This window comes from Ahaetulla prasina, chromosome 3, assembly GCF_028640845.1.
Source record: "Ahaetulla prasina isolate Xishuangbanna chromosome 3, ASM2864084v1, whole genome shotgun sequence".
In the NCBI taxonomy this organism is placed as follows: Eukaryota; Metazoa; Chordata; class Lepidosauria; order Squamata; family Colubridae; genus Ahaetulla; species Ahaetulla prasina.
The window spans coordinates 1,872,994-1,896,496 of NC_080541.1; the positions used below are offsets into that span (position 1 = coordinate 1,872,994).

Consider the following 23,503-nt stretch of genomic DNA (forward strand, 5'->3'; position numbering starts at 1 on the left):
ACAAAGGTCTTGAAAACGAACAGGTCAAGATCCTGTGGCACTTTGGGATCCAGACAGACACCTGACATTGTGGGAAAGAAGTCTGGTTCATTGACCCAAAGGGGCTTTTTTCAGGAGGCAACTGGACTTTCTGGTTTTTCTTTGAAGACGTTTCTCTTCTCATCCCGGAAGCTTCTTCAGCTCTGAGTGGATGGTGGGGAACGGAAAGATTTATATTCCTGGCAGAAAGCTGGTCATTTGCATCCTTTTTAAGAGAGTCGTTAAGGTCACCTGGAGGTAGATCTGTCATCAGGGTCACCTGAGTGGTGCAGATTTCCCCACCCTGAGGACAAATCTCCAGGCGGCCTCAACGACCCTCTAAAAGATGCAACTGGCCAGAATGCTGCCTGCAAGGAGTCTCAATCCCTCCGTTCTCCACCATCCAGTCAGAGCTGAAGAAGCTTCTGGGATGAGAAGGGAAACGTCTTCAAAGAAGAACCAGACAGTCCACTTGCCTCTTGGAAAAAAGCCCCTTTGGGACAACCCTGACCTGGAGGACGGAGGGTCTCCATGGACATCTGGTTCATTGACAGAGCAGTAATATCGGCTCATCCACGAACTGGGGAGAAACTGCTGGAAAAGCGAACGAAATATCGCCATTTGCAAAATTGAAGCTGAGCGATTGTGGAAGAAGAAATCCATGGTTCTACCGATGCAGGCACGTCCTCCACTTGCAACAGCTCATTTAGTGACCGTTCAAAGTTACAACGGCACTGAAAAAAAGTGACTTCTGGCCATTTTTCACACTTGCGACCGTTGCCGCCTCCCCAGTTCACGTGCTCAAAATTCAGACGCTGTGGCAACCGACTCGTATTGAGTCCTGGGGTCACGTGATCCCCTCTGGCGACCTTTTGATGGGCAAAATCAAGGGGGAAGCCAGATTCACTTAACAACCATGGCAAGAAAGGTTGTAAAATGGGGCCCCACTCAACAACATAAATTTCGGGCTCAATTGTAGTCACCTTGCATGAAGTTCTCCTGCAGCAAGTCGTCTGAATTCCTGGGATAAGGTGGCCACGCCCTGTCCCTGGGAAGAGCTGGGGGGGGGACCCCCACTTTCTCTCTCTCTCTCTACAAGGGGCATCTCTTACCCTAAGCTCAGCTTCCCCCCTTCCTGGCTTCTTTATGTTCCCATCTCCTCTTCTTTTTCCCCCCCTCCCACAGATCCTGGAAGATCTCCTGGAGATCGATCGAGTGACCGCCCATTTCTAGGGAGTGGGGATCCTCTCTTTGATGCAATGGAGGCAGTTCGAGGTCCCCCTCCTTCTCCCCAAGTTGCTGCATTGCTTGTTGTCTTGGTATTTTGTTTTTGATAAAAAAAAAAAAACCAAACTATAAATGTAAGATTTGTATAAAATGTTCCAGGATTTGTAAAGAAACAACAAAGTGGTGTCGACTGGTGTGCTGTTTGTGGGGTGAAGCAATTGCAGGAGGGCCCCCCCCCTCCCCGTGAATACTGCAGGGGCAGGCCAGTTTGTGGCTGGGGGAGGGGGGGGGAGTAACTGGGACCCCCACCCCCAGAACTAAATCTGCCCTTGAGGAAGAAATGGTTGCAGTTCCAGGAAGGAAACAGTCTCGACTCTGCCCCAAAGGTGCTTTTTCTCAAAAGAAAACTTGATTTTGCTTTTCCTTGAAGACGTTTCACTTCTCATCCAAGAAGCTTCCTCGCTTCCGACGGGTGGGGAACAGAAGGAATTTATAATCTTTGTATATTCATCCAGAACTGGAGAAGCTTCTTGGACGAGAAGCAAAACCTCTTCATGGACAAAAAATGAAGGGGGGGGGGGAAAGCACCTTTGAGACAACCAGAACCCAAATCTCCAGCTTCTGGTTTTCTTTCCCGTCATCCTAGAATGGAATTTTTCATTTGGAACACAGCAGTTGAGGGCTGGGGAATTCTGGGAGTTGAAGTGCACAGGTCTTAAAGGAGCCAAGGTTGGCCACTCCACTTATCCTATTGAGGTGCCCCACGGAAGGGGGCCAAATGTGGAACAGGCTGCCCTTTAAGGGGTCACAAAGGGGGGGGGTCGGAGCAAGGGCTCTGGTCTCTCAAAGAGTGGGCGTGGCAGGCCCTTCTTTCCAGAAAGTTCCCCCAGGAGCCAAGAGAAACGGCTGCAAGTAGAGCAAGGATGCAGCCAGTGCCTGGCACGCTACTTTTTTGGCCAGGCCAGGCAATGGCTCTTGGTCTCTTTTTTTTTTTCCAGAGCGGCTGTTGGGATGAAAGAAATTCCTTGTCGTTGGGCGAGGACGGGGGTCTGGGGGCAGCCACATCCATGGCCCACCTGCCCTCACCCTACAGGATCTGACCCCCTGCAGAAGCCACAATTGGATTGGCACCTTTGGCTCAGCTTGAAGCCCGTCCCATAAACCAGGCTGAGGCCTGGAATTGCCAGGTGGGGCCAATGTTGCAGGTTCCTTGGGGAAGGGCAGCCCCTCTGTGCAGTGGGTCTCTGGGGGGGGAGGGGGAGGCAGTGTCTGCTTTGGCTCCCATCATTTGTCCAAAAAACACAGAGGCAAAAGAGTTGGGAGGACGTGAGAGATTCTGGGTGCTCTCCGAGTCTGGTTGCTTCCTTGCAGGCATTTCATCACCCAAATTAAGTAACACATCATCAGTGCTAGAAAGTGCAAACCCCACTCCTTAGTAGCCCTGATGATGTTACCTAGTTGGGTAATGAAACGCCTGCAAAGAAACCACCAGGCTCAGAAAGCACCAAGGACCCCAGAAAGCCCTGCGCCCCCTATTCCCTTCTAGCACTGATGACACATTGCCTACATGGATAATGAAACACCTGCAAGGAGACCACCAAGGACCCCACAGTTCATCCCCGAGCTATAAATATTCTCCTTTATTGGCAGTTGCAGGACAGCAGGCAAAGAAGAGCTTTTAAGCATTTGTTTGATCCCAGCTACAAGAGGAATCTTTCCTGGGCCTTGTGGGACTCAGGAACCTAGCTAAGTACAGAGTTGATCCAGTGTCAGCCCTCCAGGTAGTTGTGGGGGCAACAGGGTTTATCCCCCAACAATCCCCCCCTGGAAGGGCCTCGTTGGGTACTTTGCTCCCTGTCCACCGGCCCTCCAAGAGCCCCAGAGTCCCATGTTTATAGCCCACCAACTGCCTCCTGCCATCCTTTAAACGCAGAACAAAATGGGCTGTGGGCTCCAGAGAAATCCCCCCTTCCACGTGGATTTGGGTGAAGAGGAAAGAAAAGAGACACCCCCCCACCCCACCTGACCCCCAATTGCTTAAACAGCATCATTTCTGGCTCACTGAGTTATTTTAAGTTAAATAAGGCGAGTTGCCCCTTATTCAAGTTTTTCTGAACTAATTAAAAAACCGCCCATCGATCAGGCTCTGCTCCAGAAAGAGGAGGGGGCTTCCTCGCACGTCCCGGTTTGGGATGCCCACCGACTGCGGGCATGACGGCCGTCTCTGTGCTTGCCCGCCTGGGCACCCGGGCATCTGCTGGGCCCTTCGCTCAGGCGTGCAGGAGCTGGTAGAGTCCCTCCTGCTCTTCGCTGGGCTTCAGGAAGCCGACATAAACCAGGAATTGGATCAAGGAGGTGGTCAGCTTCATGGAGGTGACCTGGACCCTGGGGAGGGGGACACAAGAGAGCATCAGGTGGGTGGGTGATGCTTTGGGAGGGAAGAGGGAGGTTAAAAGGTGGGGGAACCACCTCCACTTTGGCACATGCAGAAGTACAGCTAGTCCTCCACTTACGACCACTCAGTGACAATTCAAAGCTACGACAGACCGGAAAAGCACTTACAATCCAGGATTAGTAGCTCTTGGCGGTTTGCGTAGTCCAAAGTTACGACGTTACTGGAAAAAGTGACTTGCGACCGCTTTTCACGCTTATGACCGTTGCATTGTCGCATGATCAGAATTCAGACCCTTGGCAACTTGTCTCGTATTTATGACAATGGCAGCGTCCCGGGGTCACGTGATTCCCTTTTGTGACCTTCAGGCGAGCAAAGTCAATGGCGGAAGCCAAATTCACTTAATTGCAGTGTGACTAATGCAGTGATTCACTTAACAACAGTGGCAAGAAAGGCTGTAACACGGGGCAAAAGTCACTTAGCCCATGTTCCCCTTAGGCACAGAAATGTTGGGTTCTGTTCCAGTTGTAAGTTGAGGACTAACTATACCGAAGGCCTCATTTTTCTCCTCGCCACCATGGTCACGACGGCATTTTCAAGCACTGGGCAACCGTCCTCATTTTTAATTTAATTTAATTTTTATTTATTAAACTTACATACCCCCCATCTCACTGTTTGGGGTGACTCGTGCGTGCGCTGGCTGGGGAATTCTGGGAGCTGAAGTCCACCGGTCTTAAAGGGGCCACGTTTGGGCAGCCATGCTACCCCTGGTTGCAATTTATGACACTTTTTGCCAGAGACGGTCAAAAGCGATCCCCAGCCAGCAACACAGGTTCACTTAGTGATGGCTGTGAAAAACGTCGCAAAATCAGATCCGGTTATTTGGTGACTCGTTTCACGATTCGTAGGATAGGGCTGTTAACTGGCAGGCTCCGTTACGGTCGTAAGTCGAGGGCTACCTGTACTTTTACCCTTACCTGAGAGTGAGCTCGAACACAAGGCTGTCCCAAAAAGCCCGGATCCAACGGATGAGGAAGAAGTTGGCCAACATACCGGATCGCTGGCTGACTGTGCGGCTCCAGCATTTCACCGCACTGGGGAGACAGACAGACAGACGGACGGATGGATACTCTTGGTGTGGCTGGCACTGAGGGCACAAGGCCAGGAGACCCTCGTCCCTGACCCAGCCGGCTTCCTACCTCCTCATAGACAGGAGCCCTGCACCTGTAGCAGGGTTGCCACCAGAAGTGGTGGGTGCTCCATCAATGGAGGCTTTTAAGAGGAGACTGGACAGTCACTTGTTTGAAATTGCATATAGGGTGTCCTGCTTGAGCAGGGGGGTGGACTAGAAGACCTCCAGGGTCCCTTCCAATTCTGTTATTCTGTTCTGTGGGCAGTGTCAGAGTTTTCTTTGGCCTCTTTGCCCATAACTCCTGCAAGGGGTAGTAGCCCCTTCTATCCTTTGAGATAAGAGCGGATTTCAACCCTGGCTTCCCCCTCCGTGGTGATGCATGGCTGGCTGGGGGATTCTGGGAATGGAAGTCCACAGGTCTTAAAGTCGCCATGTTTGTCCAATCTCCGCTAACCTTGTCCAATGTGTCACTTTTCCCAAGCTGGTATTGGATTGATGAAATGCCTTCTGGGTATGGACAGTCCTCGAGTTATGACCGTAATTAAACCCCACAATTGTGGTTGTGACGGCTGTAGAGTGGGTCAGAACAGACCTGTTTTGGCTAACTTTTGCAGCAGCTTTTGCTGTGGGTCGTTCAACAAACGCATGGTTTGCTATGGGGCAGGTTTGACGAAACCGGAAGTAAGTTTGCCGGTTTGTAGCAAACGTGTTGTAAATCGGTGTCAGGTGATTGTGGGACCCTGCAAACAGCCGTAAATGCAGGTCAAGGGCCCGAGCACCCAAAATGGGATCACATGACCATAAGGGGAGGGAGAAGGTCGGACATTGGTACTTCCAAACCAGGTCCCAAGTAGCTTTTGAGGATTCTGTCGTAACTTTGAATTATCTCTAAGCGGCCCATCAAAAGTTGAGGACTACTTGTAATTCTATTTTACGATCTTGAATCTGTCCCAGAAGCCACTTCACCAAGAGAGGAACGGTTGACGTCTCACCTGCTGGTAGTAAGGATCCTTTCAAATGCAAAACTATGGAAAAATATTTCTCAACTTTGGGGAGGCTTTTTAAGATGGCTGGACTTCATCTCCCAGGATTCCCCAACCAGCGAGGGCTTACGAACGTTCAGAACAAGAACAGATGTGCCCGGAGTACTTGATCGCATTTTTTGCGACTTTCTTAAGGGAGAGTGGGAATGTGGGAGGTGTAATGTATGTTGACTTCAGCAAAGTGGTAAAAATAGTCAGCTGGGGAATTCTGGGAGTTGAAGTCCAGCCATCTTCAAGGCGCCAAGATTTGAGAAACGCAGCTTTGCCCACCGCTTATGGCTCACACACCTCCTGGCCATGATGTAGTAGCGGTCCACGGGGGCCCCCAGCGCCACGTTGATGCCACGCACAGTGTTGATGTTCCGGAAGACCAGCAGCATGGAGCGGGGCAGGTCCCTCAGCACCCGCATGATGCAGTCGAAGCGGTGCTTAGACATGTCACGCATGTAAGCGGTCTCCTCTTGGGTCAGCACATTCGAAAGCGCCAGCTCCGCCATGTTGATGGGCCGCTGTAGCAGGATCTCGCAGAAGAGGAAGTAATCCTGGGCTGGAAGGTGGGGGGGGGGAGAGAAAGGGGCAGTCAGGAACCGAGACCCACCCACCCACACACACACCAGGCCAGAAATGAAATGAGGGGCAATTGGAAATCCAGTTGCAAGCGAGGAGTTCTTGGTGCTCTCTGAGCTGGGTGGTTTTCTTGTAGATGTTTCATGACCCAACTAGGTTACATCATCAGTGCTAGAAGGGAGAGTTGAGAAGGAGGGGGAAGGAGGGGGAGGAAGAGTTCTGTGGGGTCCTTGGTGCTCTCTGAGCTGGGTGGTTTTCTTGCAGACGTTTCATGACCCAGCTAGGGAACATCATCAGTGTGTGTCCTTCCTTCCTTCCCTCCCTCCCTCCCTCTCACTGGTGCTCTCCAAGCTTGGTGGTTTTCTTGTAGATCAGTGGTTCCCAACCAGTGTGCCGCGGCACTAAGGGGTGCCGTGAGATCTTTTGAGGGTGCCGGGAACTTTTGAGCTACGGAGATTTTAAATATCTATTTCCTTATAAGGGTGCCGGGAACTTTTGAAAGGCTTTCCAAGGGTGCCTCAAACAAGAAAAGGTTGGGAACCACTGTTGTAGATGTTTCATTACCCAACCAGGGAACATTATCAATTATTTCCTTCCTTCCTTCCTTCCCTCCCTCCCACTTGTCTCTGAACTAGGTTGTTTTCTTGCAGTTGTTTTATTGCCAAACCAGGTAACACCATCAATGTGCTCTGAGAAGAAACTCCATTCATTACTAGTATTGATAATGTTACCTAGTTGGGTCATGCAACGTCTGCAAGAAAACAACCCAGCTCAGAGAGCACCAAGGATCCCACAATACTCCTCCTCTCTGCAAACCCCCTTCCTTCCCTTCTAGCGGTGCTGATGTTCCCGGGTTGGGTCAGGCAACGTCTGCAAGAAAACCACCAAGCTCAGAGGGCACCAAGGGCCCCTCATGTCAGCCCTGAGCTACCAATCTACTCCTCTGAGTTGCAAGCAGGGCGGCCAACTCAGCAGGGAGGCTGCCTGTATCCCTCCCGATTCAGCCAGAAAAATGGGAGTTGAGAAAAGGGGAAACGACGTTCCTAGAGAGGTGGAAGCAAACCAGGCCAGAGGCTTCCACGCTGACACTTTCCAGTGTGTGGGAAAGTAGGAGGGAGGATTTAGTAGAGGGGTTTTTTTTAATTTTTAATTTACATTTATATCCCGCCCTTCTCCGAAGACTCAGGGCGGCTTACAGTGTGTAAGGCAATAGTCTCATTCTATTTGTATATTTATATACAAAGTCAACTTATTGCCCCCCCAACAATCTGGGTCCTCATTTTACCTACCTTATAAAGGATGGAAGGCTGAGTCAACCTTGGGCCCGGTGGGACTAGAACCTGCAGTAATTGCAGGCAGCTGTGTTTTAATAACAGGCTATCTTACAGCCTGAGCCACACCACGGCCTTAGTCGGTTTGTTCTTAGACTTCATAGCATTCTTCCGGTTGGTCAAGGTCAGGCCGATCCTGCCTCTGGAGAAGGAGTGGCCGGAGTGCTTTCTCGAGATGGGACGGTTGGCGATTGGAGCATGTGAACGACTGAGGAGTCAGGGGATGGTTTTGGGGGGGGGGAGTGTTTGATTTCCTGGGGGAAAACGCGGACCTCTCAGATTCGGGTTTCCCCAGATGTGCCAGTTTACCTATCCTAGTAAATAGAACTTTGAAAGATGCTCGCTTCGGAGTCTTTACTTGGAGTTGAGGGGGTTTTCTGGAACGCTGATATTAATCCGAATCTGGGACATGTGGCTGGAGAGCAGCTTGATCTGAGTCGTAACGGGGCCGGGCTGGGGGAAGGTTTCTGTGTGGATCCAGCCAACTCCAGTTACTCAACCAACTGCAGCAAATCCCAGTTGCAACACGGCTCAAGGTCCTTCCTCACCTTTTACACCCAGCTGCTTGGAGTAGAGCTGCATGGAGGCGTTGTCCCGCAGGATAATGGCGCGCCAGAGCTTACACAGAGCTTCTCGGTCCCTGGGGGAGGGCAGAGAGGAGCCGTCAGCAGGGAGGGAAGCGGGGGGGGGGAATGCAGCTGCAGAGCCTCACTTGGCCCAGGAGGCAGCCACCGGAGGTAGTCCTCGAGTTACGACGGCCACCGGGAGTGGAATGTCCGCTAAAGGATACAACCTTACAGTAGGACGTCATGCGATCACACTCCTTAGCAATGGCAACCCTGTGTCGTGAAGAGCCACCACTTCCTCCAAGGGCCCAAGTCATTAGGGGAGCCGGCAGGAAGTCGCCACTCCCAGGTGGATGGGAGGCATCCTGGCAGGCAGGCTAAGTACAGGTAGTCCTCGACTTACCACCACAATTGAGCCCAAAATTTCTGGCACTAAGTAAGACCATTTTTAGGTGAGTTTTGGCCCGTTTTTCTTGCCACAGTTACTAAGTGAACCATGCCAGTTAGTAAGTTAGTAGACCGGCTGCTAAGCAAATCTGTCTTCCACATTAACTTTGCTCATCAGGTCGCCAAAGGGGATCGCGTGACCCTGGGACGCTGCGACCGTCGTAAGTATGAGTTGCCGAGCACCTGAATTTTGATTGTGTGAAGTGGTCGCGTGATCACTTATGACCATTTCCATATCCACAGGGATGCGGAAATGGTCGTTAAGGTGTGAAAAACGGGCGTAACTCCCTTTTCTCCGCGCCGTTGTTACTTCAAACGGTCACTAAGTGAACAGTTGTACGCCGAGGAGTACCTGTAGCTGCTGGTCACTGAGCAAGAGGCTGCCCCTGGGGGTGGGGGAGGGGTGCTTGTCTCCCAAAGGGGATCCTCCTCCCGCCCGGACACCTCCCCTCCCCCCCGCTTACTTCTCACGAAGGACCTCGTAGAGGCCATGATCCAGGAGAACCAGCTGCGCTTTCCCATCCGGGCCCTTCTGCACCAGCACTGCAAGGCAGGAACGGGGGAGGAGGGTAAGAGCAACTGCCAGGGGAGGAACCATCTCCCACCCACCCACCCCAGGAAATGCCCTTGAAAGCCCACCCTCCTTTGGGCCTGGCTCCCCATCCCCCTGGGCTCTTCAGAGGGAGCCAGGTCCATGCAGGGTCTCCCGTAGAATTCTCCATCCCTTCCCTTCCCACCATTCTCTTTCTCTTTGATTGACAGTCCTCTGGGGCCGACATCCCTTCACTGGAGGTTCAGGCAGTGAGGGGTGGGGGTGGGGGGAGGGGTTGCAGTCTTGAGGAATCTCACCATCTGCCTGGGCAGAGCGAGGGGTCCCGGCTGCTCTCTGAGCTTGGCGGTTTTCTTGCAGACGTTTCGTGACCCAACTAGACGACACCATCCATGCTACGAGGGGGAAGCCCTCTTCCTTTTAGCACTGATGATGTTATCCAGTTGGATAATGAAACGTTCACAAGAAAACATCTCCACAAAGAAGGGGGGGGGGGCTGGGGTCAAGGTATTCTCCAAAGCCCCTGAAGGCAGGACAAGAAGCAACAGATGGAAACTAATCAAGGAGAGAAGCAACCTGAAACTAAGGAGAAACTTATTTATTTATTTTATTTATTTATTTATTATTTAAATTTCTATACCGCCCTTCTCCCGAAGGACTCAGGGCGGTTTACAGCCAAAATAAAACAATCAATATAAAAGTTAAAACCAATTTAAAAGCAAAAATTCAAAGTTGGCTGGACCATTTAAAACCAATAAAAAACCCATTTAAAACCATTGGGCCAGTCCTGCGCGATGAAACAGAAATGTTTTCAGCTCGCGTCGATATCTTGATAGTTAGAATAATTAACCACAACCCTTTGTCAGAAATGGGAAGAAGGTTTCCTGCCTGAGAAGAGGGGGTTGGACTAGAAGACCTCCAAGGTCCCTTCCCCTGTCCTGTCCTCTTATTCTATTCCTATTCCATCCCATCCCTATTCATTACCACCCAGCTCAGAGAGCACCAAGGACTCCAAAGTTCAACCCTCAGCTACAAATCTCCTCCTTTATTGGAAGGTGAGCTCCTGCATTCAGCCGGGCCCATTCGCACAAGCGTCTCTACCAGGGAATCCCCAGATTCACACACCAAACCACCATCAGATTCCTGCCAGTGAGTGGATTCCCCCAACTGGGTCACCAGCTCCCAGCTCCACTCGGTCTCAGAGCCGCCACTGCTGCAGCCAAAGCTTTCCATTCAATCTTTGGTACTTCGTTTCCTTGGCTCTAAATATGAATTTAGGGGCCTAGTATCCCCCCCCCCCACCTTGGTGCGAGTGTGGGATCCCAACGTCAAACTGTAAATCACATCATGACCTGCTATAAGATGAGGGCATCTACTTGTTCAGGATCTGGGTTTTTTTTATATAAACAACGCTCATAAATGGTTAGACGGCCTAGGCCAGGGGTCTGCAAACTTGGCTCTTCTAAGACTTGTGGACTTCAACTCCCAGCTTTGCTGGCTGAGGAACTCTGGGAGTTGAAGTCCACAAGTCTTAAAAGAGCCAAGTTTGCAGACCACTGGCCTAGGGCATTGTTATCTGAATATACATCTTTATAACGTTCATATTTTATTGTGATTTTTTAAAATCTAGGTGAAATGCTAACATATATTGGGAGTCCACGTATGACATGCGATTAATATGCTAAAAAATATGCTAAAAAATAAAATAAAATAAAATAAAATATGCTGAGCTGCTGATTCAGTTCTACAGAGGAATTATTGAGTCTGTCATTTGCACTTCTACAACTGTCTGGTTCGGTTCTGCAACCCAACAAGAAAAACACAGACTTCAAGGAATAATTAGAACTGCAGAAAAAATAATTGCTACCAACCTGCCTTCCATTGAGGACCTGTATACTGCACGAATCAAGAAGAGGGCCGTGAAAATATTTGCAGATCCCTCGCATCCTGGACATAAACTGTTTCAACTCCTACCCTCAAAACGACGCTATAGAGCACTGCACACCAGAACAACTAGACACAAGAACAGTTTTTCCCCGAAGGCCATCACTCTGCTAAACAAATAATTCCCTCAACACTGTCAGACTATTTACTGAATCTGCACTACTATTAATCGTTTCATAGTTCCCATCACCCATCTCTTTCCACTTATGACTGTATGACTATAACTTGTTGCTGGCAATCCTTATGATTTATATTGATATATTGATCATCAATTGTGTTGTAAATGTTGTACCTTGATGAACGTATCTTTTCTTTTATGTACACTGAGAGCATATGCACCAAGACAAATTCCTTGTGTGTCCAATCACACTTGGCCAATAAAATTCTATTCTATTCTATTCTATTCTATATTGGGAGTCCACGTATGACATGCGATTAATATGCTAAAAAATATGCTAAAAAATAAAATAAAATAAAATATGCTGAGCTGCTGATTCAGTTCTACAGAGGAATTATTGAGTCTGTCATTTGCACCTCTATAACTGTCTGGTTCGGTTCTGCAACCCAACAAGAAAAACACAGACTTCAGAGGATAATTAGAACTGCAGAAAAAATAATTGCTACCAACCTGCCTTCCATTGAGGACCTGTATACTGCACGAATCAAGAAGAGGGCCGTGAAAATATTTAGAGATCCCTCACATCCAGGACATAAACTGTTTCAACTCCTACCCTCAAAACGACGCTATAGAGCACTGCACACCAGAACAACTAGACACAAGAACAGTTTTTCCCCGAAGGCCATCACTCTGCTAAACAAATAATTCCATCAACACTGTCAGACTATTTACTGAATCTGCACTACTATTAATTTTCTCATCGTTCCCATCACCAATCTCTTTCCACTTATGACTGTATGACTATAACTTGTTGCTGGCAATCCTTATGATTTATATTGATATACTGACCATCAATTGTGTTGTAAATGTTGTACCTTGATGAAGGTATCTTTTCTTTTATGTACACTGAGAGCATATGCACCAAGACAAATTCCTTGTGTGTCCAATCACACTTGGCCAATAAAATTCTATTCTATTCTATTCTATTCTATTCAAAATAAATCAATCCTTGGTCCTTGGCTGTGTCTCCTACCGTTTCCCGGGTGGGGGTCCGCGTGGATGAATCCGGTGAAGAAAATCTGCTCGGCAAACATCTTGATCAGTTTCTCTGCTGGCTGCCGGGAGAGAGGAAGGAAAGGGATCTCGGAGAGGGGAAGGAGAAGGCGAAGGCGGAAGAGGCAGTGGGCGTCCTCGGGGCTCTCTGAGCTTGGCCGCTTTCTTGCAGACGTTTCATGACCCAACTAAGTCACGTCATCAGTGATAGAAGGGAGTGGGGTGTGCAGAGAGGAGGAGGAGGAGGGAGGGAGGAAGAAGAGGGCAGTTGTGGGGTCCTTTGTGTTCTCTGAGCTGGGTGGTTTTCTTGCAGATGTTTCATGACAAAACTAGGTAACATCATCAGTGCTAGAAGGAGGTGGAGTTTGCAAGGAGAAGGAGGAGGCCTGTGGGATCCTTGGTGCTCTGTGAGCTGGGTGGTTTTCTTGCAGACGTTTCATAACCCAACTAGGCAACATCATCAGTGCTAGCCAGGAGAGAAGCGGCACAAGCAGGACTCATCTGAGCTGATGATGATCCCCAATGAGCATCCCAATGGCAGTCAGGACCCACGATGATCCCCCAACCTTCTCTGCCCTTCTCCACACTCCCCCCCTGCCCCCGGCTTCCCCCGGAGACTCACATCCTTGGGGTTCAGGCCCTGCCTCAGCAGCCCCTCCAGGTCGTTGATTTTGCAGGCCTCGTAGAAATCGGCGGTCAGGACCCGCTACGCCCAGAGAGAAAAAGAGGGGAGGTTAGAAAAGGCCCCGCGCACAAGGGGCCACACCAGAGCTTCTGTGACTGCAGTCGGTCACCACATCGATAAGTACCACACACGAATCCCGGGGCCCCAAATTGCAAAGCAGCCCCACAGCCGTATGAAATACAAGGAGTCCTTAACGGCCCCTTGCTTAGCGTCTGTTTGAAGTTCTGATGGATGGACTTTGGGGGGGGGTGGGGGGATTACTTATGACCCGGTTCTGAACTGTTTGGGTCCACTCAGCAACCGAGTTGCATTTGCAGTGTCCCAGGGTCACATGGCTGCAATCTACAAGAGAATTTTCTTCTGGTGTTTCAGCAAAATTCTAGCCATCAGGAGCCAGGGGTTCGTTTAACGGTGCCGGCAGCTGTTTTACCACTGTTGCAAAAAAAAAATGCCAACCGTCATACACGTGGGAGATTTGGGGAAGAGATTGAAATTGGGGTGTTTCCAGCCTTCCCAGAGAGGTCCTAAATTCCTGGGGTTTTGGGGTTTTTTTAGGAAGCTTTTAACACTCAGTTGCTCAAAAGGAATTTTAAGGGTTGAAACCACTGGGATTTGGAGAGAGATAACAAGGTTTTAAGATTTTTAGGGACAACTTTAAAAGGTTGCACAATGCAACTTCATTCCAGGCCATGGTCTGTTAGTTGCAAAATCCCTTACGACTCCCTTGGAGGAGTGGCAGTATAGAAAAGTAGGAGGGGGGGAAGGGAAGGAAGATCAGAAGAGGAGGAGGAGGAGGAGGAGAAACAATGACCAGGGAGTCCTTGGCGCTTTCTGAGTTTGGAGGTTTTCTTGCAGGCATTTCATTGCCAAACTAGATAACTTCATCAGTGCTAGAAGGGAGCGGGGCTCGGGGGGGACGTGGGGGGAGGACGGTGGAGTCCTTGGTGCCCTCTGAGCTTGGTTGTTTTCCTGCAGATCTTTCATGATCCAAACCAGGTAACATCATCAGGGCTAGAAAGTGCAAACCGCACTCCTTACTAGCACTGATGATATTATGTAGGTGGGCAATGAAACAACCAAACTCCCGAGAGCAACAAGAACAATCCTACAGTCCTTCTCCTCCTCCTCCTCCTCCTCCCCTCTGCAACCCCTCCTCCCTTCTAGCACTGAAGACGTTACCTAGCTTGGTAATGAAACATCCGCAGCAAAAACCAGCCGGCTCAGGGAGCACCCAGGACTCCCCAATCAAAGCGGACTCGGTGGTACATTGGTGGGCCACGGATTCATAATCCTTACACTGGACTTATATGGTCCCTGCTCCTGCCCCCCCCTTCCACTCCTCCCCCCCCCCGGTCACTGGGAGCTCCCTCCCAAGATGAAAGGAACCAAAGGAGCCAAAGCCAAGAGTGTAGGTAACGTTTCGCAGAGCGATCCAAGTCTTGGGTGTGAAAGTTCCGTAAGGCAGGGAAGGAAGCAACTCTCCTTCCACCCAAAAGGCCCCTTTCAGCTACTTCTTCTGCCCAGCGGAGGTGGGAGGAGATGCGAACACAGGACACGGAGTGTGCCACGCACAAACCTCCCCTTCCTATAACAACCAATCACAGGAATTCTTTTCTTTCTACGGATTATCCACTTAAAACTCCCAGGGAAGTCCTTGGCTTGCAACCCACTATTCATTTAGTGTCCCACCACTGGCTGGCCCCGCCCCACACCTGGTTTTTTCAGCCTGTTTTTTGACCCGTTTTCAGGGCATTTTTAGGCTGGAAAATAAGCCCCAAAACGAGCGGAGGCAGGTCGAGTCAGTGGTGGGATTCGCCGGTTCACCGAACTGCGCAGAATCTTAGCTACCGGTTCTCCCAAACCGGTGTGAACCGGCAGCAGCCCACTGCCTCATGTTAACTTTCCCCCCCACCCCTTCTTATCCTGATAGCGTCCAGGGAAAGCCTTGGATGGATGGCGATGAAAAAAATTATAATCAGATGGGAGATATCTATGGAGCTCTTTGCTTTGCCCTCTTCGGAGGGGCCTGTTGTGACTCCAGCCCCCGAACCTGGCCCCATGCCCGAAAGTGACTCCGAGAGTGAGTGGGAAGGGCCGGTAAGGCTTACCTCGGGAGCACCGATTCCTTTGGCCTGGCTCCAGGAGCCAGAACCAAACCAGTCGGAGGACGTAATGAGGCCGTCATCCCCTGATTCCTCCCTTCCTCAGGCTACGCCTTCAGACCAAGCTGATAATAATAATCCAGCTTGGCTTGACCCGCGCTTCAGAAGATTAGAGAGGCGGCATCATCAAAAGGAAGGGTGGGGCAGGAGCCCCACCCCACAGGATATATAAGGAGCTTTGGGACTGCTCTCACTCCACGGGAAGCAAAAGTTTAGCTGAATCGTTTCAAAAAGAGCTGAAAGTCTTGCTACGTGAGTCATTTGTTTGAACTTTGGCAGGCAGCTGCGATTTCTCTGCCAGGACTGATAAGAGCTGTGAATCCACTGGCTGAAGGCCAGCTCGTGGGTCTGAAGTGGGGAAAGACACAGAACAGGGGCCCCGGACCCACCTTGCTGCTTTTCTCCCAGTGGACGCGAGGAACCACCACGAACCGGAAGTGCTTCAGCTCCTGGGCGCAACGCTCCCCGTTGTGGCCTTCGATCTCAAAGTCCAGTTCCTGGGCCAGGGTGCCCTTCAGATCCTGGGAGGAGAGATGGGGGGAGAGAAGGCAGGAATGGGGGGTGGGGAGTCAGCCTGGCCTGTGCAGGAATACCCGGCAGGTAGGATTTAGGGTGCCAAGCACGCTGGGTACCACCTAGAGACCCATAAGCAAGGCATGGGGGCAGCATTTCTCTTCCTGGCGCATTCTGAAAACCGCCAAGGATCCTGGGCTGTAAGGCAGGCTTTGGCATCCAAGCAGGCTTTGGGGTTTGGAGGACAGTGAGGAGAGGGGCTGCTCTGCCAAGGGGTTGGGCTAGAACAGGGGTCTCCAACCTTGGTCCCTTTAAGACTTGTGGACTTCAACTCCCAGAGTCCCTCAGCCAGCAAAGCTGGCTGAGGAACTCTGGGAGTTGAAGTCCACAAGTCTTAAAGGGACCAAGGTTGGAGACCACTGGGCTAAAAGACCTCCAAGGTCCCTTCCAGCCTTCGGAGTCTATGATTCCTTTGGCAAAGGTCTCCAGTGCACAAGTACTGGAGGATGCGTCAAGGAGCAGCAGGCTGAACCGGGGGGGTTCAGTGGGGCTTCACTTCACCTCGAGTTCCTTTCCAAAGCCGAGGGGGGGGCATCTCCCCATAATCTCATCAATGCGTCCACCAAGATCCCCCCCCCCTTCTACTGCTTCCACCGGAGCCCAGCCTTTGCTGGAGGGGGGCAGGGCAGGGCAGGTTTCCAGGGTCCACTCTATTCTTCTTAGAACAGGGCACACTCACAGGACCACGGGAGTCGTTGAGGGAGCAAGCAACGGGCCTCTGGTGGCTCAGACTGGTAAGACAGTCTGTTATTAACACAGCTGCTTGCAATTACTGCAGGTTCAAGTCCCACCAGGCCCAAGGTTGACTCAGCCTTCCATCCTTTATAAGGTAGGTAAAATGAGGACCCAGATTGTTGGGGGGGCAATAAAAGTTGATTTTGTATATAATATACAAATGGATGAAGACTATTGCTTAACACAATGTAAGCCGCCCTGAGTCTTCGGAGAAGGGCGGGATATAAATGCAAATAAAAAAAAATAAAAAAATGGATGGATGGATTGGATGGAGGGTGGATGGGTGAATTGATAGGTGAATGAATTGCTGGAGGGATGGATGGATGGGCAGGTGGATGAACTGATGGATGGACAGATGGATGGATGGATGGATGGATGGAGGGCCTCTGATGGCTCAGCAGACTAAGCAGTCTGTTATTAACACAGCTGCTTGCAATTACTGCAGGTTCAAGTCCCACCAGGCCCAAGGTTGACTCAGCCTTCCATCCTTTATAAGGTAGGTAAAATGAGGACCCAGATTCTTGGGGGAAATAAAAGTTGACTTTGTATATAATATACAAATGGATAAAGACTATTGCTTAACACTGTGTAAGCCGCCCTGAGTCTTCGGAGAAGGGCGGGGTATAAATTCAAACTAAAAAAAAAAAGATGCAGGAAGGGGATCCTTTTTAAAAAAAAACCCCAGCGTGACCTTGTCCCTTAACCCTCAGCCCTCCCTCATCCCTTTGGCCAGCCCTGCTCTGAACAGGCTACATTCTCGGGTGGGAGATAAAGGGCCTCCTGGCTCAGATATGGGGCAGCCCCTAAGCCACCAGAACGGCAGGTCAGCAAATGAATTCAGGGTTGCTGCGGGGGGTGTGTGTGTCAAGGAAGCGGCTGAGAGCGGCTCTCTCGGGTCAGTGACGAGAGATGCCGGGGCTCCTCTCTCTGGGCTGAAGCCCCCCAAGATGATACCTGCAAGACCCAGCTGAAGCCGAAACTGGGGTGCATCTGCTCCACGATCCAGAGCAGGAATTCCAGGGTGCGGATGTCCCCGTCAAACCGGTCCCTCAGGTCGATGTACTGCACCTGCACAGGTGAGCAGGAGAGGGTGACCCCCTGGGAATTGGGGCGGCCCCGGAGGGAGACTCGTAGCTCAGAGCACCGGCATTGCCTTCCCCATCCCCCGAGGAAGGGAGTCTGGAGCCCCCAGAAGTCCAAAAGGAGGAAGGGAACCTGCAGCTCTCCAACTCCCAACATCAGGCTGGGAAGTGTAGTTCAGCCATTCCCACAGCCCTCTGTAGAGATTCTCCACCCTCCAGGTGTTGATTGTCCCAAAGGGGCTTTTTTTTCAGGAGGCAACTGGACTTTCTGGTTTTTTCTTTGAAGACGTTTCACTTCTCATCCAAGGAGCTTCTTCAGCTCTGACTGGATGGTGGGAATGGAAGGATTGATACTCCTTGAAGACAGCTGGACATCTGAATCCTCTTAGTGGCCTCCTAGTGGCCTCAAGGACTCTCTAAAAGGATGCAAATGACCAACTCTCTATCCTTCCCTTCCCCACCATCCAGTTCAGAGCTGAAGAAGCTTTTTGGATGAGAAGCAAAATGTCTTCAAAGAAAAAAACCCTGAATAAAAAAAGGCCATTTGGGACTTCAGGCTGGAGCATCCTCCCTTCGCCTGCCCTCTCCCTCTCCAGACCAACCTTTACGGCCACCGGGGTGCCATCGTGAAGCCGAGCCCGGTGCACCTGGGCCAAACTGGCCGCCGCAATGGGCTGGTAGTCGAACTCCAGGAAGAGCTGGTCCGCCCTGGCGCCAAAGTCCTCCAGAAAGAGATCGTCCACCTGCAGCCAGGAAGGGCCAGAAGAGACGGGGAGTCAGCAAGGGCCGTGGACGGAGGGGAGGAGTTTGTGAGCCAGCCCTCCTGTGGGAAGGAAAGGGAAACAGGGCGAAGCTACGAGGAGCCCTCAACTTATGTCCAGGGTCAGATGTCGCTTTATGCTTGCTGCGCTTCCGCTGTTAGGCAGTGAGAGGCTGCCGTGAACTGTCAGGATGGTGGATGCTTGGGAAATTGAAAGTAAATATTGTACCACCTTGAGAAGCTGCCTCAAGGTCATCCGGCTGGAAGGAGGAGGAGGGAGCCGCATACCAAGCTGGGCTTGGACATCTTGCCTGGACTTGATTGGCTGTAATGGGATGGGCAGCAAGGGAGTGGAGTGGAGCGGGGGGGGGGGAGCAGAACTTAAGGATTTGGGTGCGCAATTCCTCAGGTTTGGCTGTGCAATATTGGAATATGCTTGACTTTTAATAAAACTATTATAGCTTTCTCAACAAATGGAGCTAGGTAAAGGTAAAGGTTTCCCTCGCACATACATGCTAGTCGTTCCCGACTCTGGGGGGCAGTGCTCATCTCCATTTCAAAGCCGAAGAGCCAGCGCTGTCTGAAGACGTCTCCGTGGTCATGTGGCCAGCGTGACTCAACGCCAAAGGTGCACGGAACGCTGTTACCTTCCCACCAAAGGTGGTCCCTATTTTTTCTACTTGCATTTTTACATGTTTTTAAAACTGCTAGGTTGGCAGAAGCTGGGACAAGTCATGGGAACTCACCCTGTTACACGGCAGCACTAGGGATTCGAACCGCCGAACTGCCGACCTTTTGATCGACAAGCTCAGCTGTCTTAGCCCCTGAGCCACCACGTCCCTTAAATGGAGCTAAGGATGCTTCTATTTAGAGGTTTAAGTTGTGGCCACTTGCTCAGCAAGTGTTGAAAGTTAAGACAGACCTACCTGGAGGCTACAGGTAGTCCTCAACTTACAACCGCAATTGAGCCAAAAATGTCTTGTTGCCGAGGGAGAGAGTTTTGCCTCATTTTGTGACTTTTCTTGCCATAGCTGTTAAGTGAGTCATTAAGTTAGTAACCATGGTTGTTAAGTGAATCGGGCTCCCCACTGACTTTTGGAACATTTAAATCCAGCAACAAGATTCAAATCTAATACATGGCAAAAAGGAAACGAAAGAGCCGCAAGGAACTCCAGGAAGTTTTCCTGATAGAAGAAGAGAACCCACTTCTGTGGCTGCTAATGGAAAAACGGTCCCTTTCCTACTAAAGCTCAGCCCCCCCCCTCTTTGGGGCAGGCGACCCAAGGAAGAGCCCCTACCAGACCTGGCGACCCCCAAGATCCCCGAGTGCAGCAGAAACAGCCCTTAGCTGCCCCTCCCTGCCCCGCTCACCTCCGAGTATCCCCGCCTGAGCGCCTGGTCCTCCAAGGTGCGCAGCGTGTTGACGTACTCCTGGGGCAGGATGTGGTTGAGGGCACACAGGCCTTGGCCCAGCTTGATGTAGAGACCCCCGTTCTGGATGGCCCCGAAGACGATGCTCTCGGCCGAGCGCTGGTGGCACCTGGACACAGCGGCCACGTACTCCGGGCTGTTCTGACCACAGGGAAGATGGGCGAGGAAGAGCAGGTGGTTAGATCCTTCCCTGGGGATCTCACATCATCACATGACTGGCTGACCCCACCCTCTCCACCTCCACTCCCAAAAAGGGCTATCCTGGGAGATCTGTGATTTTCCAGAGACAGATTTCCGAACTGCCAACCTTCCCTGCCTGGATTACGACGGTCATAAGTCAGGGAGGGAGCCGGCTGGAGGTCTGCCTCTGAATGTGCAACTTGGGAGCAATTTCTCCTCCTCCTCCTCTTCCGTTGCTGTGCAAGACTCTTGTTGTGCCTTGTCCTCCCTCCTCTCCTCAGCCGGGCCCCTCTCATCTCCTACTATTTGGGTCAGAGTCTGATAATGAAGAGGAACGGCCTGGCATGCCTCCAGCCCCCAGCCCTGGCACCATGCCCGGACAGAATGTCAGGAATGAGCAAACAAACCTCTCTCCTACAGCGTGTGAGCATGAAGCCAGCCACGTGCTAGAATTGCCGGCAGCAGATCAGGAGGACGGAAAGTCACAGTGGACGGATCCCCGCTTCCGGAGAATGGCGAGGCGACGTCAGCAAAAGGAAGGGACGGGCAGGCCTGGATAAGTGCTGAGTCATGGAGCCACACCTCATGGCCTATATAAAGGATCTGCTTTTTGGCATTCCTTGAGTCAGGCAAAGTCTCATCTGGTTTGCTGAAGTCACACCTTGGATTCCTGCCTGCCCTGAGAACTCTGACAGGAATTTGGCACAGCTGCAGAGGCTTCGTGGCCACGCTTGATACAGAATTCCCAGACCCGGCCGTCGGAGTGGGAGTGGGACACGACACCTCTCCTCCTTTTTCTGCACTAAGCAAATAGGTGCCTAGACCAACACAGTGTTTTTTTTAAATTTGCATTTATATCCCGCCCTTCTCCGAAGACTCAGGGCGGCTTACACTATGTTAAGCAATAGTCTTCATCCATTTGTATATTATATACAAAGTCAACTTATTGCCCCCAACAATCTGGGTCCTCATGCTACACCATGAGGGGGTAAGCAACCACATTCCTCCTATAGGGCATTGCCCGGCCAACATCATGCAAGATATGTGAAGCACAAAGAGGGAAATTCTACCACCCCCCCACACACACACACACAAGAGAGCGTGGGTGGAAGTCCCACTGCAGCTCATAGAAAGGGTATAACGAAGAATAACAGAATAACGGAGTCGGAAGGGACCTTGGAGGTCTTCTAGTCCAACCCTCTGCTCAGGCAGGAGACCTGGCCTGTAACATTCTGGACAAATGGCTGCCCAGTCTTTTCTTAAAAGCCTCCCATGATGGAGCTCCCACAACTTCTGTAGGCAAGAAGTCTGCAGAGATTCTCAGTCCTCCAGGTCACGGTTGTCCCAAAGGTACTTTGGTTCAACTGGACTTTCTGTTTTTTCTTTTGAAGACGTTTCGCTTCTCCTCCAAGAAGCTTCTTCAGCTCTGACTGGAGGGTGGGCAATGGAAGGATTGATACTCCTTGCAGACGGATGGTCCTTTGCATCCTTTTAGAGGGTCACTGAGGCCACTTGGAGGTTTATCTGTGTCCTCAGGGTGCTCCTGGTTCTGCAATTTTTCCTCTAGAAATCCGTCCATACTCCCACACCATCCGAAGGGTTGTCATCCCAAATTGTATAGTTAAAAGTTGCCTACTGAAAAAGCACCTTTGGGATCAACCCTGATCTGGATCAGGGGTCTCCAACCTTGGTCCCTTTTAAGACTTGTGGACTTCAACTCCCAGAGTCCCTCAGCCAGCAAAGCTGGCTGAGGAACTCTGGGAGTTGAAGTCCACAAGTCTTAAAGGGACACCAAGGTTGGAGACCCCTGATCTGGATGACTGATAAATCTCCACAGACTTTTAGCTACACACCGTTCTTGACAAACGCTACTCAAGAGCAGGAAAGGAGTCAGGAACCACAGCAGAAAAGGCAACACAATTCTAGTTATCCCAATGTTTTGAATGGCCCTCAGCACTTTGTTCATCTTGAGAGCTTCTACACCAAACTCAAGGATCTGCTTTCTGCTTTTTAAACAGCTCCCTTCTCTCTTCTTCAGGACTTGGGCAGGTCCACCCAACCTCCTCCATGACGTGTCTTGTCCTCCTCCTTGAATTCTGCTGCAGTGGGACTATATGATTTATTGGGCTAGGGATTTTCTGTCTTCACTATGAGTTGTATTGTGTTGGGGTGTGTGTGTGGACTGAGGCAGCACAACCAATCTCATTTTACATACGTTGTGCACTGACAATAAGGATTTGAATTTGGCCGATTAATTTCCTTCCTGTTTGCTCTGCAGAACGAAGCCACTTTGACAGGCTCCTTTTATACCAGTTTTGTATTCCGGTTTCTCAACATTTCTCAAGAAACCACAACTTTTTGCTTTTCCATAATAACATAAACTAGCCATTTCTATAACAACAAATCAGTCTAATCGGTAAAACCCAAAATCAAAATTTTCTTCCCCCCCCCCCCAAGCACAAAGTCCAGAAGTGGTTTCCAAGTAGAAACAAAAGTACTTCTATTCTTTTCTTCTATCAAAACAGTTAATTTTAGCCATTTTTGTATTCAACTACACCCTCATTTACCCCTGAAGTAGCCCATTCACACATTATTCCTCTTGCTTGTGCATTTCTCCTCACATTCTGGACTCTCCCTTCAGTATAACAGCCGGGCAGAGGCTGTTATACTGCGAGAGATTTCTGCTGCGAGAGATTTCTGGGTTTTTTTCAACCTTCCTTCGGTTCTTCACAACTGACAATATCCCGTTCACTATATTTTTGCCTCCTAAAAATTCTTCATTTGCTTCCCATATTCTGTACTCAATTTGTTTCAGTTTGGAGCCATGTATGGGTAGTCCTTGACTTACGACCATTCGTTTAGTGACCATTGGAAGTTACAACAGCACTGAAAAAAGTGAGTTATGACTTTTTTCACAATTATGACCGTTGCATCATCCCCAGGGTCACGTGATCAAAATTCGGATCCTTGATAACTGACTCATATTTATGACAGTTGCAGTGTCCTGGGGGTCACGTGATCCCCTTTTACTCACTTTGTGACAAGAAAAGTCTTTCCACTTATGACTGTATGACTATAACTTGTTGCTGGCAATCCTTATGGTTTATATTGATATATTGACCATCATTTGTGTTGTAAATGTTGTACCTTGATGAACGTATCTTTTCTTTTATGTACACTGAGAGCATATGCACCAAGACAAATTCCTTGTGTGTCCAATCACACTTGGCCAATAAAAATTCTATTCTATTCTATTCTATTCTATTCTATTCTACTCTACTCTATTCTATTCTATTCTAAAAGTTGATGGGGAAGCCAGATTCACTTAACAACCAATGTTGTTATTCCAATCCATGGAATAGTACAGGTAGTCCTTGACTTACAACCGTTCGTTTAGTGATCGTTCGAAGTTACAATGTCACTAAAAAAAAGCTAGTTATGACCATTCTTTTCACAGGAGGGTCGCAGCTTTCCCCCCTCCGGGTCACATGATCATAATTAGGATAT

At 50.2% G+C, this 23,503-nt stretch overlaps 2 protein-coding genes across 6 annotated transcripts in view; one reads left to right on the top strand and one right to left on the bottom strand.

Annotated features, from left to right (window-relative positions):
* The window catches only part of CPSF1 (cleavage and polyadenylation specific factor 1), a 37,543-nt gene extending 36,110 nt beyond the window's left edge, over positions 1-1,433 (top strand). For all 3 annotated transcript variants that reach the window (XM_058176520.1, XM_058176521.1, XM_058176519.1), the window contains exon 38: positions 1,204-1,433. In XM_058176520.1, coding sequence (XP_058032503.1) covers positions 1,204-1,251 — 48 coding nt within the window. In that variant the 3' untranslated portion in view covers positions 1,252-1,433. The remainder of the gene's footprint in view (positions 1-1,203) is intronic.
* A 1,433-nt stretch (positions 1,434-2,866) lies between these two features.
* ADCK5 (aarF domain containing kinase 5) overlaps positions 2,867-23,503 on the bottom strand; it is a 28,226-nt gene continuing 7,589 nt past the window's right edge. The window contains exons 5-15 of one of the 3 annotated variants that reach the window (XM_058176524.1): positions 19,757-19,957; positions 18,228-18,368; positions 17,498-17,611; positions 15,625-15,756; positions 13,011-13,094; positions 12,369-12,450; positions 9,188-9,266; positions 8,259-8,350; positions 6,101-6,359; positions 4,615-4,731; positions 2,867-3,630 (exon numbers count right to left, since the gene is read on the bottom strand). In XM_058176524.1, coding sequence (XP_058032507.1) covers positions 3,516-3,630; positions 4,615-4,731; positions 6,101-6,359; positions 8,259-8,350; positions 9,188-9,266; positions 12,369-12,450; positions 13,011-13,094; positions 15,625-15,756; positions 17,498-17,611; positions 18,228-18,368; positions 19,757-19,957 — 1,416 coding nt within the window. In that variant the 3' untranslated portion in view covers positions 2,867-3,515. The remainder of the gene's footprint in view (positions 3,631-4,614; positions 4,732-6,100; positions 6,360-8,258; positions 8,351-9,187; positions 9,267-12,368; positions 12,451-13,010; positions 13,095-15,624; positions 15,757-17,497; positions 17,612-18,227; positions 18,369-19,756; positions 19,958-23,503) is intronic. The other 2 variants (XM_058176526.1, XM_058176525.1) reach the window with 2 other exon arrangements.